We start from the raw sequence: 13,039 nt of genomic DNA on the forward strand, positions 1-13,039 counted from the left end.
GAGCCAGACCATTAACAATGGTCAAACCTTAAGTTTATTCTACTTTATATTATGTTTCCTTGTGTTTGACCTCTGTTTGAGTGTCAAAAATCTTAAATATGGGTGCTACTTGTGATGAACTCTAGAAGGATGGGATGGTACAAGTAATACTCGGTCTGGCCGTCTGGAAGTGGAAGCCCATATGCCATAGAATTCCAGTTCAGAAACTGAGTAAGGAGGTGGCAGGTGCAGCTACTGATGATCAGAAGCCTCCTAGTCCTTAAAGTTTATTTGGGTTAGAAACGACATTTGGGTCCCTACCCTCGCACATAATTATTTTTAATTTTCTTCTTGTGTTCCACAACTTTGGTTTCCGTATTTATGATTTAAGAATTAATTTTAGCGTCCCTCTTTGCTCTTTGACGAATATTTATCAGCATTCCGGTTCCCGTAATTGTTCAATGTTCACCCTTCTTGGAGCAGTTGACAGTGACACATATATTCTTAGAAGTTGACCAATAGTTTAACATGATCGTCGCATAGACATAACAATCATGTCATGTTAACCTGGTGACAAATATTCGTTAAACCAAACAGGATTTACAAATATTTACAAACAAAACACAACACAACTGTTAACAGTTTTGTTTTATTTGTAAATATCTCTACTATTTCCTTGTTGCTGTTTGATCATAATTCACCTCTCGTTCGATTATATTGGTATCATGAATATTGTATTGGCCGAAACAACTAGGAACCGACTGTCTGGGGTTTCGGTTTAGTTGTCAGATCACCGGAAATGCAGCCGGGTATAAATCTATTTTGCCGTTTGCCGTATTTTGCCGGTCAAGAACCGGCTGTTTAGTGCATTTACAGAAAAGGAAATTTCAAACTACCGGATCTTGCAGGAAATCTTAAATCATAATTAAGCTTTCTATTAAGATACCTGTTGACACACGTGCAACCCCTTTTCCCGTCCGGCAAATAGGGAGGGGGTGGTTTTGAAATTTCGGACAAATCTGGACAGAGGGAGGGAGGTTTCTGAAAATCCGGAAATTTTGGCAGAATTAACGAAAAAGTCCCATTTATTTCAACTCTTTGAGACTAGTTACTCTGTAAGTTTAGATCCCTGTATTTTGAACGAGTACTTAAATGTATTTAAATGTAACTGTGCTAAACTTCAAACTTGTTCGACACTAAATGTATTATTGTCTTTTTTAAGTAACTACACATTTTTATTAACCATGAATTTGAGTTGGTTTTATTTGTACTTTTAAAAGTAGCTGGAAATCCAGACGTCCGGGGGATCGGAGGGGGGGGGGGGCGTGGTCTGAAAATCTGCGATTTTGGCGGACGTCCGGCCTAAGTAGATGGGCCCTTAGGCCTTACTGCAACAAGTAGACCCATGACTTAAAAGTAGGTTCTTCAGCTCCAGTACAATGCATTACGTAACAAGGTTTGGTCTAAGAGTAAGTAGTGTTTCCAATATTTCGATAGGAAGCTGTCCATGTCTTTCAAGATAAAATGAAACCGCACCCTTATATCTCGAACTCAGAATACTACTAATATAGAATACCAAACCCATGACGTACGACCAAACCCACCAACGACTTATACATTCAAGGTCTAAATTGTGTTATAGGCTAGTTTTAAAGTTGAAAATCGAAAAGTTTGAAGTTGCACACGTGGGAACACGCCCAAATTGATTTAAAATAGCTAATATCACTGAAAATTGCTATTTTCACGATTTTTATCAACTTTGGAGTCCCGTTGTGATCCTAGTTCTTTTTGAAATCTTCTGAAATTTTGCATGCTTATCAAACTATATATACAATACCACTATGCAAAAATTTACGGTGATTCAATATTGTATGCGCACGCAACGTCCGCTCAAAGTTTGCACGGGCAAAAGGTGCAGAGAATTTTGCTCATTCGTGATTTCGAATATATTCTATTTCTGCTTTCCCACGATATTTAAATGGCATTATATATGAATTTAATGCCAACTTGAATGATTAAAAAGTGCCATATTCAGTCTGTTATCGACAGATATGCATACCTAAAAGAGTAAAACAAGGAAACGTTTTCAAAGGTAAAATTTCGAAATCGTTCAAAGTACCTCCTTATTAATGAAGTTTCGACTGTGTAAATTATACGAAACTCGAGAGACTGTGGGATACTGAAGGAAAAGAAGCAGTTCTAACGAGCGCTTCTCAAACACAAGGATATATCTTGTGAACTTGGTTAGTATATATGAAACATTTGACATGGAGTTGTAGAGTGAGTGCGCTCGCTTTTCGAGTTTTCCCATTCATTCACGGCTTACGAATTGTAATAAAGCTTACTGAATGGGAAAAGCGAGCGACCGATTTCATTCTCGGTATCAATTTGCATTTGCGGACGGTTCCTCAAATTAATATCATTTTCTTTTGTTTGGAAAAGAGAGACACTGGCAGCGGTTCACTCTACCCATGACTATGGGTTTTGGTCAAATCATATAAGCGATTCTACCTTTTAGTTTTAGTCTTTTATAACGGCGTACACAGCTTATCTGCATTGATTGTTAGTGCAATACATGTTGTTAATAATGATTTGTCCTTTCTATTCTGTATTTGCTTGTTGGTTTTAGTTCAGTACATGATAAATCAAATGTCACTTATCGAGAGACCGCAATTTGTATTCGAAACTCACACGTGACACGGCCCCATCCGTAAAAAAGTACGCAACTAAACCATTTAGAATAGAAACTGTCCCACCATATTATTATTATTAAAACTCTAAGTCTAACGCATTATGATTATCCAGCAAAGAATTTTACCGACAATGTTGAGATCCTGTGCCCTTCTCCTCCTCCTTGTCTCTGTCTCCACCGCCCTGACCTGCTACAAATGTGCGGTATTTGACATAGCTGCAATGACAGAGGAGCAAGGATCTCTTATGGGCACCGTTCTAACACTGCTAGGTAGTTTTTAAATTTGTTATTTTTTAAAAGTTGGTAATAAGTTGTTTGTTTGTTAGTTCATTAGTTTTTGTAAATTGTTAATTATGCTGAGTAAAACTAAATGTGTTTCCCGACCTCATTGTATTTGAAAAAATAAAATATACTACGAAATTATGTGATGACTTGTTAAAGTTATCGGATAATTAAACCTGTCTCAAAAACAACTTGAAACTTGTCTCAATTAAGACTTGTCTCTGATGAAGTGATCAGGTGCGCCGAAGTGTGACTCAACTGAGGATGATGTTACTCAGCAATGTGAAGGTAACGAGGATCAGTGCCACAAGATATCTTTCAGGTAGACTAAAAGTAAAATCCTTCTTTAAGCGTTTCCTGTTGCCATTTATTGGTTACCGTTTTGATCGATGATCAACAGCTTGAGCATTAAGTTTGTAACAAAATGTAAGCAGTAATTATTAGTAATCATTTTTGGTTGATTGATTCATTAAAGTTAGTTAAAGTTCTGTTTATCACAGTTCTAAGCTCGGAGGAGATGAAGCCCATGATGGTTATCTCCTACAGTGTGGCCAGTCTTCATCAATCGAAAGTTTATGTCCAACTTATACGGGAATTGCTAGTAAGTGAAAGAAGTTGCTTGTCTTATAAATAACTAGCTTGTTGGACTTGACATCATTTCTATTTCTAATGGGAATCCAATCCGGCATACATTGTACATTATATAGATTTACAGTCGAGTTGGTCTCCCATTGAATCGCTAGCCCAAATTATTAAAAAATTCTCGGGAAAAGGCCCTGAGGGTGTGAAAGTAATCTGGTTCGGTGTATTTTTGGACGCTGATTTCGAATCACCCCCGGTCCCCATGACGTAGGGTAAAAATGCTTCCCTAGAGAGTTGTGGGCAAAAAACTATTTTGGTCACGTGACAGGCTAGTAAAACACGAATTCGATTACTTAGGGCTCGGTTTAGGGTTATGGATAGCTTCGGGGTTATGGTTAGGATAAGAGTTTATTTAAAACCGTTTTAATAAAACAAATATTTAATAAAACAAATATTTATTTTTACGGCACAATCAAACAATATCAATAATAAATAAATCAGGGGAGGTTTGAAGAGGTTTCAAGTGCCGAAGGCCACTGCTTATCTTTAGGATTTGAGAGTGACCTGTGCTTGAAACCCCCTCAACCATCCACTACGTCAATAAACTCATTATACAAATATAGAAAAATATAATTATCTAAGCTAAAATTGCTTATTGGTCTAGTTTGGTGACATAGGAGAGCCCAGTTGAGTTTTAGTTTAGGTTTATGTTTTAAATCATAGTTTGAAAGGTTAGCCATGTTTCATGGCAGAGAGAGATATCATGTGTGCAGAGCCGTACCGGATGTAGAATTTGAGATATAATATAGATTAGTTACCATATATTAGGGTCACCTCGATTTTGGAGGGATAGCAAGTGCTTTTTAAGGTTAGATTTAATAATACCTGACGAGGCTGATAAGTCTGAAATTTTGGAAGAACCCGGGATTATTATCCCATCTTCATTAGCATCACATATTTCGAATACATAGGGGATGAGATCATTCCAAATTTTCGTAGAGGTGTACAAAAAGTTCTGTTGGGAGATATCTAACCTCAGTAATGGGACAATCAGACGAAGTTTTTCATTTCTAGGACAGAACTTGAAAAGATCTTTAATCGACTGGGGGACATCAAATTTAAGAATTTTGAATAGTTCCATAAATGTATGGTACATGTGCAGATTCTCCAGGTTGATAATTTTCTGCTCAGTGAATAGCGGTTTAGTGTGTTCAAGACAGTAGTTCTTGCTAGCCATATGTTCGTTATAAGTTCTTGAACGTGCACAGCTTAACCTAGGTTAAGTAGTATTCTTTATGATCAAAATTAGGAATGTTACCAAATAGCAGTCTTATACATCGTTTTTGAATTGCAAAGATTTTATTCAGCTTATATTTAGGGATCCCACCCCAGCAACTTATACAATAGCTAAGATGTGACATAAAAAGAGCATTGTATAGTTTCAAATATTCAGATTTGGGAATGAATTTGCAAATTCTCTTAATCGATACAATACTGGAGTTCAGCTTTAAAGATAAATGATTAAGATGTGGTTCCCAACATAGCTGTTCGTCTATTATCACCCCAAGAAACTTTGTACATTGAACTTTTTCTAGCTTTTTGCCATCTATTGAAATCGTTAGATTCCTGTTAAAGGGCCGTGTTCTGGCACAGGTCTGTGTTGCTCTTGACAAACCTGGCTGAAAATGCATATAACAACTTTTCCCTGCAAAAGTTAGGCTATTATGTTCATAAACATATGAATAGAGATTCGGCGGAATGACAGGCTGAGTAAGTTTTGTTCGGCTGCAAAACCGTAAAAACCAAAGTCACGTGATAATTCAATTGGGCGAGCGAATTAGTAAGAGCCGTCTTTAACACAACAAAACAATCACTTTATACAGTTTATAGCTACTTCAATTTGATAAACTGAGATTCGTTGCTTATACCAATCCCCGATTTTTACACCCGGTATTTATTTCAGTTAGTCATGTCACATGACCATCGGTTTTACAAGAATTATGAGCCAATCTAATGAAATATCCGCAGGTCTGATGGGATTTGTTATTGATGAGTGTACAACTACTACAATTTCAGCAACTGCTTCATAATTCAATTCGATTATAATTCAATATTAAGTAATTTGTTTCCAGAAATGGAATAAATTTTTCTTGAAGAGATTAATTTTAAAAAATATTGCATAAATTTGGGGTCGTTCACATATTAAGTAATCACTTTTTGGACAATTTTTACCCCCCCCCCCCCCTCCTCCATAATCAGTTTTACACATAGCTATTGTGTCAAAATTACACAAGCGTGATCATTTGGAAATCCCCCCTCCCCCTCGGCTGATTACGTAATATCGTCACCTACAAATAGAAAGGGCCTATGTCGACACAGGCCCTTTTAAAAAACTATACCAGCACGAAAATCTGTGGAACCATACCTACCATATCCCCAAATACAAAGTCAATTGGGTGAAAATTGAATATCCTTAATTTGTTAAAAGGGCCTATATATTAACATAGTCCTTTTTCAATAAACTGAACTGCTACTGATATTGATAAAATAAAAGGGCACATGTCGACATAGGCCCTAACAAATTGTTGGAATGTGATGCTCAAAGAAATAAATTTGAAAGTTAAAAGGACCTATGTACACATACGCCCTGTACAGTGTACCGATGCTCACATGTAAGATGTTTCAATTAATTAAGAGGGGCCTATGTAATTGTATCGAATGTTGTTTTAAGTAAGCCTATGTCAAAATTAAATCAATTACCCCAATTAATCGAAAAGCTTCAGGAACATTTTCAGAGTGTAGGCCAGTCATTCTTTCCATTTAGGATACATAGAAATCAAATTCAAATGCCTATCCTAAAATTAATTTCCATAAATAGGTTTTTATGCATTATCTCAAAACGACTTTTTTCGACATAAGCCCTTTCTATTTGTAGGTGACAATATGTGAACGACCCCTTTGTAAAATGTTACGAGATTTTGGTATCATTGCATGTGTGCGTTTATCGTTCAATAAATTAAAAATAATACGGAGTTTTTTCTTTTTTAATTCTTCATGTCTGTGTTGAAATACGACTTTCCTTTACAATCGCACGGTCTACTCATTTTTCTCATTTCTAGGTTAAAGGCACCCACTACGAGCCGCACGTAGAGCAAAATGTTCACCTTGAGTATGGGAAGGTTTAATGCATATTTTCAAATAGTTCATTACTACTTAAGGCGTGATTCATTACATTTACAGCCAAAATAATCTTGTAGCACATTCCTGAGACTCGGAATGTTGACTTGAAAACAGTTTTTATTCTCTGCTCTTCGTACCAGCCTCACAGTTCTGTTAAACATGTTGCTACACGTTAATGTATAGTGCATACGGATACCTCTGTCGGCCGGCGCGCGAAAAGGGGTTGCAACGTGTTTCAAGTTAAACACTACCGAGTGCCTCGGTCGACAGAACTGGAGGTCCCACTGTACTGCCGCGGATCTTATCCGGCTGATAAATGATAATCCTATAGGTCTACTCCAAACTAAGCTCCATTCATTCGAAATCTTTACTGTAGTCTGTAGTAGACATGTTCAGAAAAGAAACAACATTTTCAATAAAACTCCGAGAAAATTGTGCATTTAAACAATAATAGCGATTATTAATTAGTGTTAAATCCTAATTAATTAATTAATTGGGATCGAGCGGTATAATTGCTCATTTTAAAAACATTTACAAAAGTCATTCACTTTCATTTCACAATCTCTCAAATATCTTCATCTGTAAATCTAAAAAGTGACTATCACGCCCGATTTAAATTAAATAATGTGCCTTCTGACCGATAATATAAATAAGGCCCACGTACCTGGCATGCCAGACCCCTAACTGTGCACGCCTCCTTCCCATGAATACACTTCTTTAATTGTCAGTGTATAGTGAGCGAAAAGATCAGCAAGTGATCTTTCAACTTTGTCTATACACCCGGATACTGGTGGAGGCGTGAGCCATGTATTATTTGCTACAGAATATCTCTTTAATATTAATTATGAAGTATTTCAGGACATATTCTGTTTCAGAATCATAATTTCTAACATTCTGCATTTTGAACGGTAGATGGCATGTTTTATCGATGTTTAAATTGTAAATTTTATTTATCTTTCTCAAAAATATGGCTCAACCCACCATCAGTCTATTAATCAAGTCTACTTTTCTCATTTTATAACTATATTATGTATTCTCTAATTTTATATTCGTACTTTCTAAATCGACCAGTGCAAGTATTTTTTACCGTGATACTAATACTAATAGTGATACCAAAAATCATCCCTCTCACTCTTAAACGTATTCTGTAGATCAAATTTTCTATGTGTACTTGCTCGATCGGAAAGTGCACGAAATTATTAATCGTGATACTACCAAAAATTCTCTGAAGAAAACATTAATTAAATCAAACTACTTCGAAATATCTTGACTGATAAAATTGTCATATCCATTAATTCATTAAAAAAATCATCAAATAGGCTTGCAGTTTAACCTACGTCTCTTAAATAAAGTTCATCGTTAGACATAATCAATAATCCGCGAACAAATTGACACGTGTTCTCTAAAGAATCTTCTCTTCTAACATTCTCACAACAAATCAGCTGATATTATCCATAGTTTCTTGTCCTGTCTTGATACTCAGACATCTTTGTTATTTATCACGTGATTCGTTGCTATAGAGTCACGTGATGCGTTGCTATGGAGTCACGTGATGCGCGCAGCGGCGTTTCACGTGGGGGGGGGGGGGGCTTCATTTGTCACGTGGGCACGCTGTTCATACAAAGGACTGATGATATCGTGTTTGAAACTGTTTTCTTGTTCGACAGAACTGAAGAAAAATTAAATAAATATCAAAGAAAGAGAATTGTTACGCTACTCTAATCACAGAAAGCAGAATCATCTTATTGTTGACTGATTGAAGCAGAACTAACTTGATCATTCAGTATTGTGGGCTGAATATAGTGAAATATACATTCAACATCCCATGATATAATTACGAAAAGTAATAATAATATAACATATTAAATCATATATCGCATATATAATACTCACGTGACAGTCGGGAATTGTAACGAGGAAGATTAAATATTCTACATAGTTGCGCTGTACTGATTCTCTCGTGCGGGTCTGTGTGCCACATTTTATTCGTTATCACTATTAACTGAAATTGTAGTGTTGCAACTTTGCAATTTGGAACGTTATTTGGAACGTTATTTGGAACATAATTTAGAACGAAACATGAAATTCTTCGTTTCTTCTCAGATGGCAAGGTTTGGATTTAGGTGGAAAGAATAAAAAAGCTCATTCAAAGATACGTCGTCATCTGCCAGTACTAAAGGGAAATATAACAAGAATTTATAACAAAAATATTATAATTAAAAGAAGAGCTTACCGATTTGATGATAGGAGAAATGGTGGTCCAGTGTGCTGCGATGGGCGGTCTGAATTTAATGTTATTCCTGTACATGTTGCGCATGTAGTCTCTAACAACCTGGAGATAGTGAATGTTGAAACTGAAGCACAATTATATCAATATAGTAGAACATGACGTCATTATAATGCTCGGTGACGTCATCATAGCACCACGTGATGTCATCATAATACCACGTGACGTCATCACAACACCACGTGACTTTACTCACACTTGACGAGGTGGAGGTGGAGCTAATATCAGGGAATCTATTCAACAGGTATGCCCCGTACGCCGTATGGTTCTGTATCTGACACCGGGGTATGGTGGTGGTGGTGTAGTCTGAGGGGTGCGGGCGAGAACTGGGGCTCATCTTGGAGGTCTGAAGGAGAGGTGAGTGTTAGTAGTTAGATAGAAGATCTTCAAATGAAGACGTAGCAAAACATGAATATATATAATCAAACAAGTCCCGTCACCAAATAACACGCAAGTTAAAAAATTAGCGTCATCACCATATCACAACGTGACGTCATAACTACACCACGTGACGTCACCACTTCAACACGTGACGTCATCACAACACCACCACTCACCTCGTGTCGATTGTGAGGCTCATTGTGCTTGCAGCACACATAAGACAGCAGCTCCCAACTAACAAGGGACATACTGTACACGTCTGCTTTGTAGAGGTTTATCCTCTCTACTCCGGTGGAGAGCAACACTTCTGGGGCGGTGTATTGGGAGGTGCCTCCGCTACCGTCCCTGGGGGAGAAGGGTGTTAAGGTATCAATAACAAAATAATAATATTGAAATAATATTCATAAATTATAAATACTATTTCACTAAAGATGAGAGGGGTGGATTACATATTTGTGCAAGCGATTATCACATTACGATTCCCTTTGGGGAGCCGGACTCTATAGTTCATAAATGGTGGGAGGGCTGGATCGAGTTATAAGCTAACCAACCTGACATAACAGTCCTGTCTGTGTTTCTCTTGACTATGCCCAAAGTCAGACACCACCAATTTAAAAGGGCAGGAGTTTCCCGTCTTGGTACCGGGCCTGCTACCCACTAGAATGTTCGCTGTTTTTAGGTCTCTGTGGAATACCTCCAGGTCGTGGAGATAGGACATTCCGCTGATAATGTCCTGAGCAGTGGAATGTTATGGTGGAATGTTATGGTTTAGCAGCGGGAAGTCAAAAAACTAGTGAATCAGAAAGATGATTTATTCATTTGCAGTAGATGAACAGGCGTTTTAAAGTCATAACCGCCATTTTTATTATGAAAACAGGCGAACCGTGTCATGTTAGAAAGAGTGTTAATTTCAGCAAATAAAAAGAAGAAACAAATAAAGAGAAGAAACAGCGGTTGTTTTTTAATTTCTAACTCACCCTCATAAAGGATTGAGCCCAGCTATCCCTCATCAAGTAATGACCGCGGGATATTAAGAAGTCCTTCAGAGACCCATAGGCGTAGTACTCGGTACAAAAATAGCTGGAAAATAAAAATAATTATTTTCCAAGATACATTTGTAATCGTGATGTATATTTTAATTTGCACCACATTATGAAGTTAAATAACTTTATACCGCAGAATGACGTCACCACAACACCACGTGACGTCACCACAACACCACGTGACGTCACCACAACTCACTTGTTTCTGACGGACATGACACTCTGGAGGTGTGGTGACATTCCTCTGACGTGGGGTCTGTTTCCCATACTCCTCCAGAGGTACTCACACACGTTGTCATGTGATAGCACTGAGATAACGTTCAGTTCGTCCTCCATGTGTTTTCTTTTCTTGTCTGTGTAGCATTTTATTACACCTGAAGAGGAAAAGAGATTGGAGAGAGTATGTTTTAGAGCAACAAACAATTACTTAATATTTATCTCCAATTATAGTTTACAATTAAATTTCATTAATTTTTATTGATTGGACGCCTTGTTTTTAAATCATAGTTGACCAAATAATTTAGGCGTAAAACAATACATATCTAAACTATGATACTTTTAATAAAATAAAATGACTTTACAAAAATACAACATGAAATAAACAACTTCGGGGCTACTTTATCTAAAGACTAGCTAAAAACACTTTATCTATATCTTTAAAAAGATGAATAGATCACTCACCAAAATAAAAGAAAATATAACTACAAAAGTACAACACGAAACTACTTAATCTAAATTTCACTCAAAGTTGAAACTCTTCCGCCAACCCCAACCAATGTTCACAACAGAAAGTGGGTGAAAAGTCATTAACTGGTACCCCCTTCTTGAACTCCTCACTGGTAAACCACTCCTGTAGCTGAGGTAAATCCTGGAAGTGCTGTAGAAGTCTACCAATATTAGTTGCTTTGGCTACATGCTCCGGAGCAAACTTATCTATTTGACTTACAAACTCAAACACCATAAAGTCGACATAGGTCAACTTTTCACCCAACACAAACGGATCACCTTCTCCAACAAACTTGTCCAGAACCCCCAGCTTCTTCTCCAAGTTCTCCAAATATTCCGGATCCATTTCCTTAAACTTCTCCACCTCAAAACATATATCCGTGAAAGCTGCTCGGAGATCTGTTACTTCCTGTTCAATCATCTCACACTTCACTATTGTATATCTCCTTCATTATCTCCTGGCACCAGTCCAAACTTCCTGCCCAAATACCTGATGATAGCCACGCTCTGAGTTATCTTTATATCACCGTCTATCAGATAAGGAAGATTTGGCAGATCCAATCCTAGATTGTATTTCTCTGCCTTCCACCGAGTGAACCCTGTTTTATCCAGAGGATCTTGGTCATCTTTCCAGCTCACACCGGAGTATCTGAGTATAAGGCGGGATATCTCACCCATAGCACGCACATTCCAGTAGCAGAGTGTTATTGACATTCCTTCTACAATCATGTGAAATAATCAGGTTAGAATATAGGCTGACTTTTTGCCGCATTGCAATTTGCAGCACGAATAAAAAGTATAAAAATGAAGATAAATTGTTGCAAACCTTTCTTTTTGTTTCCAATACCGTCCACCCAGTGAACTAGAGCGATAACTTCATCTTCAGAGGACTTCCACCGGGACGAGAGAACTCCCTGAAAATGGGAACTTTTAGATCTCTGATTTTTAATCTCTCGAGATATGTTATTAAAGTGAGTGTGCAAGTTAAAGTATACAATTAGTTAGGGCAAGAGTTGATTTTTCTGTGAACAAATTCGTAACAAAGGTTTGTATACAGGAATGTGTTGTCCATAGTCCCAGGAACCACAAAAAAAAACTTTTGGGCAAACATTTTTATAGTCATTTTTCTCCAGGAACCCATACGCCCCACCCCTAATATTGGTTATTCGACTCCCGAAGCACTTGAGATCTCCAAAGGGGATGCAAAATGACCGCAATGGCCACATTATGGCAGGCGAATGATAGTTTCAGAACGATTGGGGCTTTATTTTTCGAAATAAATGGAATTTTTCTAAATTTTTCTCAATTTTATTGAAATTTCGAAAAAAAATACACCAAATTATTCTTAACGCTTATTTCAAATCTATTTCAAAACTCATCTACAAATAACAAATACAGTTAATCTAAAATGTGTATTCTCAGTAAATACCATGACAATTATTAATACACAGTTAATATTAATCAAAATTCGCTTGTTCTTCAGGTTCATCATGTCTAATGTTTGTGCAGTTCATACCATGGCATCGTACACAAATATTGAAGCCATATTTCCTACATGAACATCTGAAAGTCAAACAGGCCTGTTCCACATCGACAGAACAGTTACAACATATAAGGTTCAAAATAGACTCTGGAGCATTTATAGCTTTTGTTGCAACTGGTTCGTAAGTGCCACCAGGAGCCAATTTCCAGCCGTAGTCAAGAGGATTCAGACTGTCAGCGTTGAGCATGACCCAGTTATGGTACTGTAAGTAAGCTCTAAGGATGTGCTCCGTTGCTGAAGCTATTGTTGGAGGTAGCCTATTCGGATTGAGACTCTTTTTCGCTACCATCCTATTGTATGCTAGGAATCTCAAAGCAGAAAGAGTCTTTTTCTTGTCACCATAA

General features: G+C 37.2%; 1 protein-coding gene across 1 annotated transcript in view; it reads right to left on the reverse strand.

The window, feature by feature from the left end:
- Positions 1-6,581: 6,581 nt before the first annotated feature.
- Positions 6,582-13,039, reverse strand: part of LOC134813731 (uncharacterized) — a 37,402-nt gene continuing 30,944 nt past the window's right edge. Inside the window, exons 10-18 of the mRNA XM_063821599.1 lie at positions 11,979-12,066; positions 10,626-10,800; positions 10,361-10,463; positions 9,935-10,116; positions 9,560-9,728; positions 9,199-9,348; positions 8,949-9,047; positions 8,609-8,717; positions 6,582-8,384 (exon numbers count right to left, since the gene is read on the reverse strand). Coding sequence (XP_063677669.1) covers positions 8,314-8,384; positions 8,609-8,717; positions 8,949-9,047; positions 9,199-9,348; positions 9,560-9,728; positions 9,935-10,116; positions 10,361-10,463; positions 10,626-10,800; positions 11,979-12,066 — 1,146 coding nt within the window. The 3' untranslated portion in view covers positions 6,582-8,313. The remainder of the gene's footprint in view (positions 8,385-8,608; positions 8,718-8,948; positions 9,048-9,198; positions 9,349-9,559; positions 9,729-9,934; positions 10,117-10,360; positions 10,464-10,625; positions 10,801-11,978; positions 12,067-13,039) is intronic.

This window comes from Bolinopsis microptera, chromosome 4 (genome assembly GCF_026151205.1).
Source record: "Bolinopsis microptera isolate Bmic1 chromosome 4, MBARI_Bmic_1.0, whole genome shotgun sequence".
Taxonomy (NCBI): domain Eukaryota; kingdom Metazoa; phylum Ctenophora; class Tentaculata; order Lobata; family Bolinopsidae; genus Bolinopsis; species Bolinopsis microptera.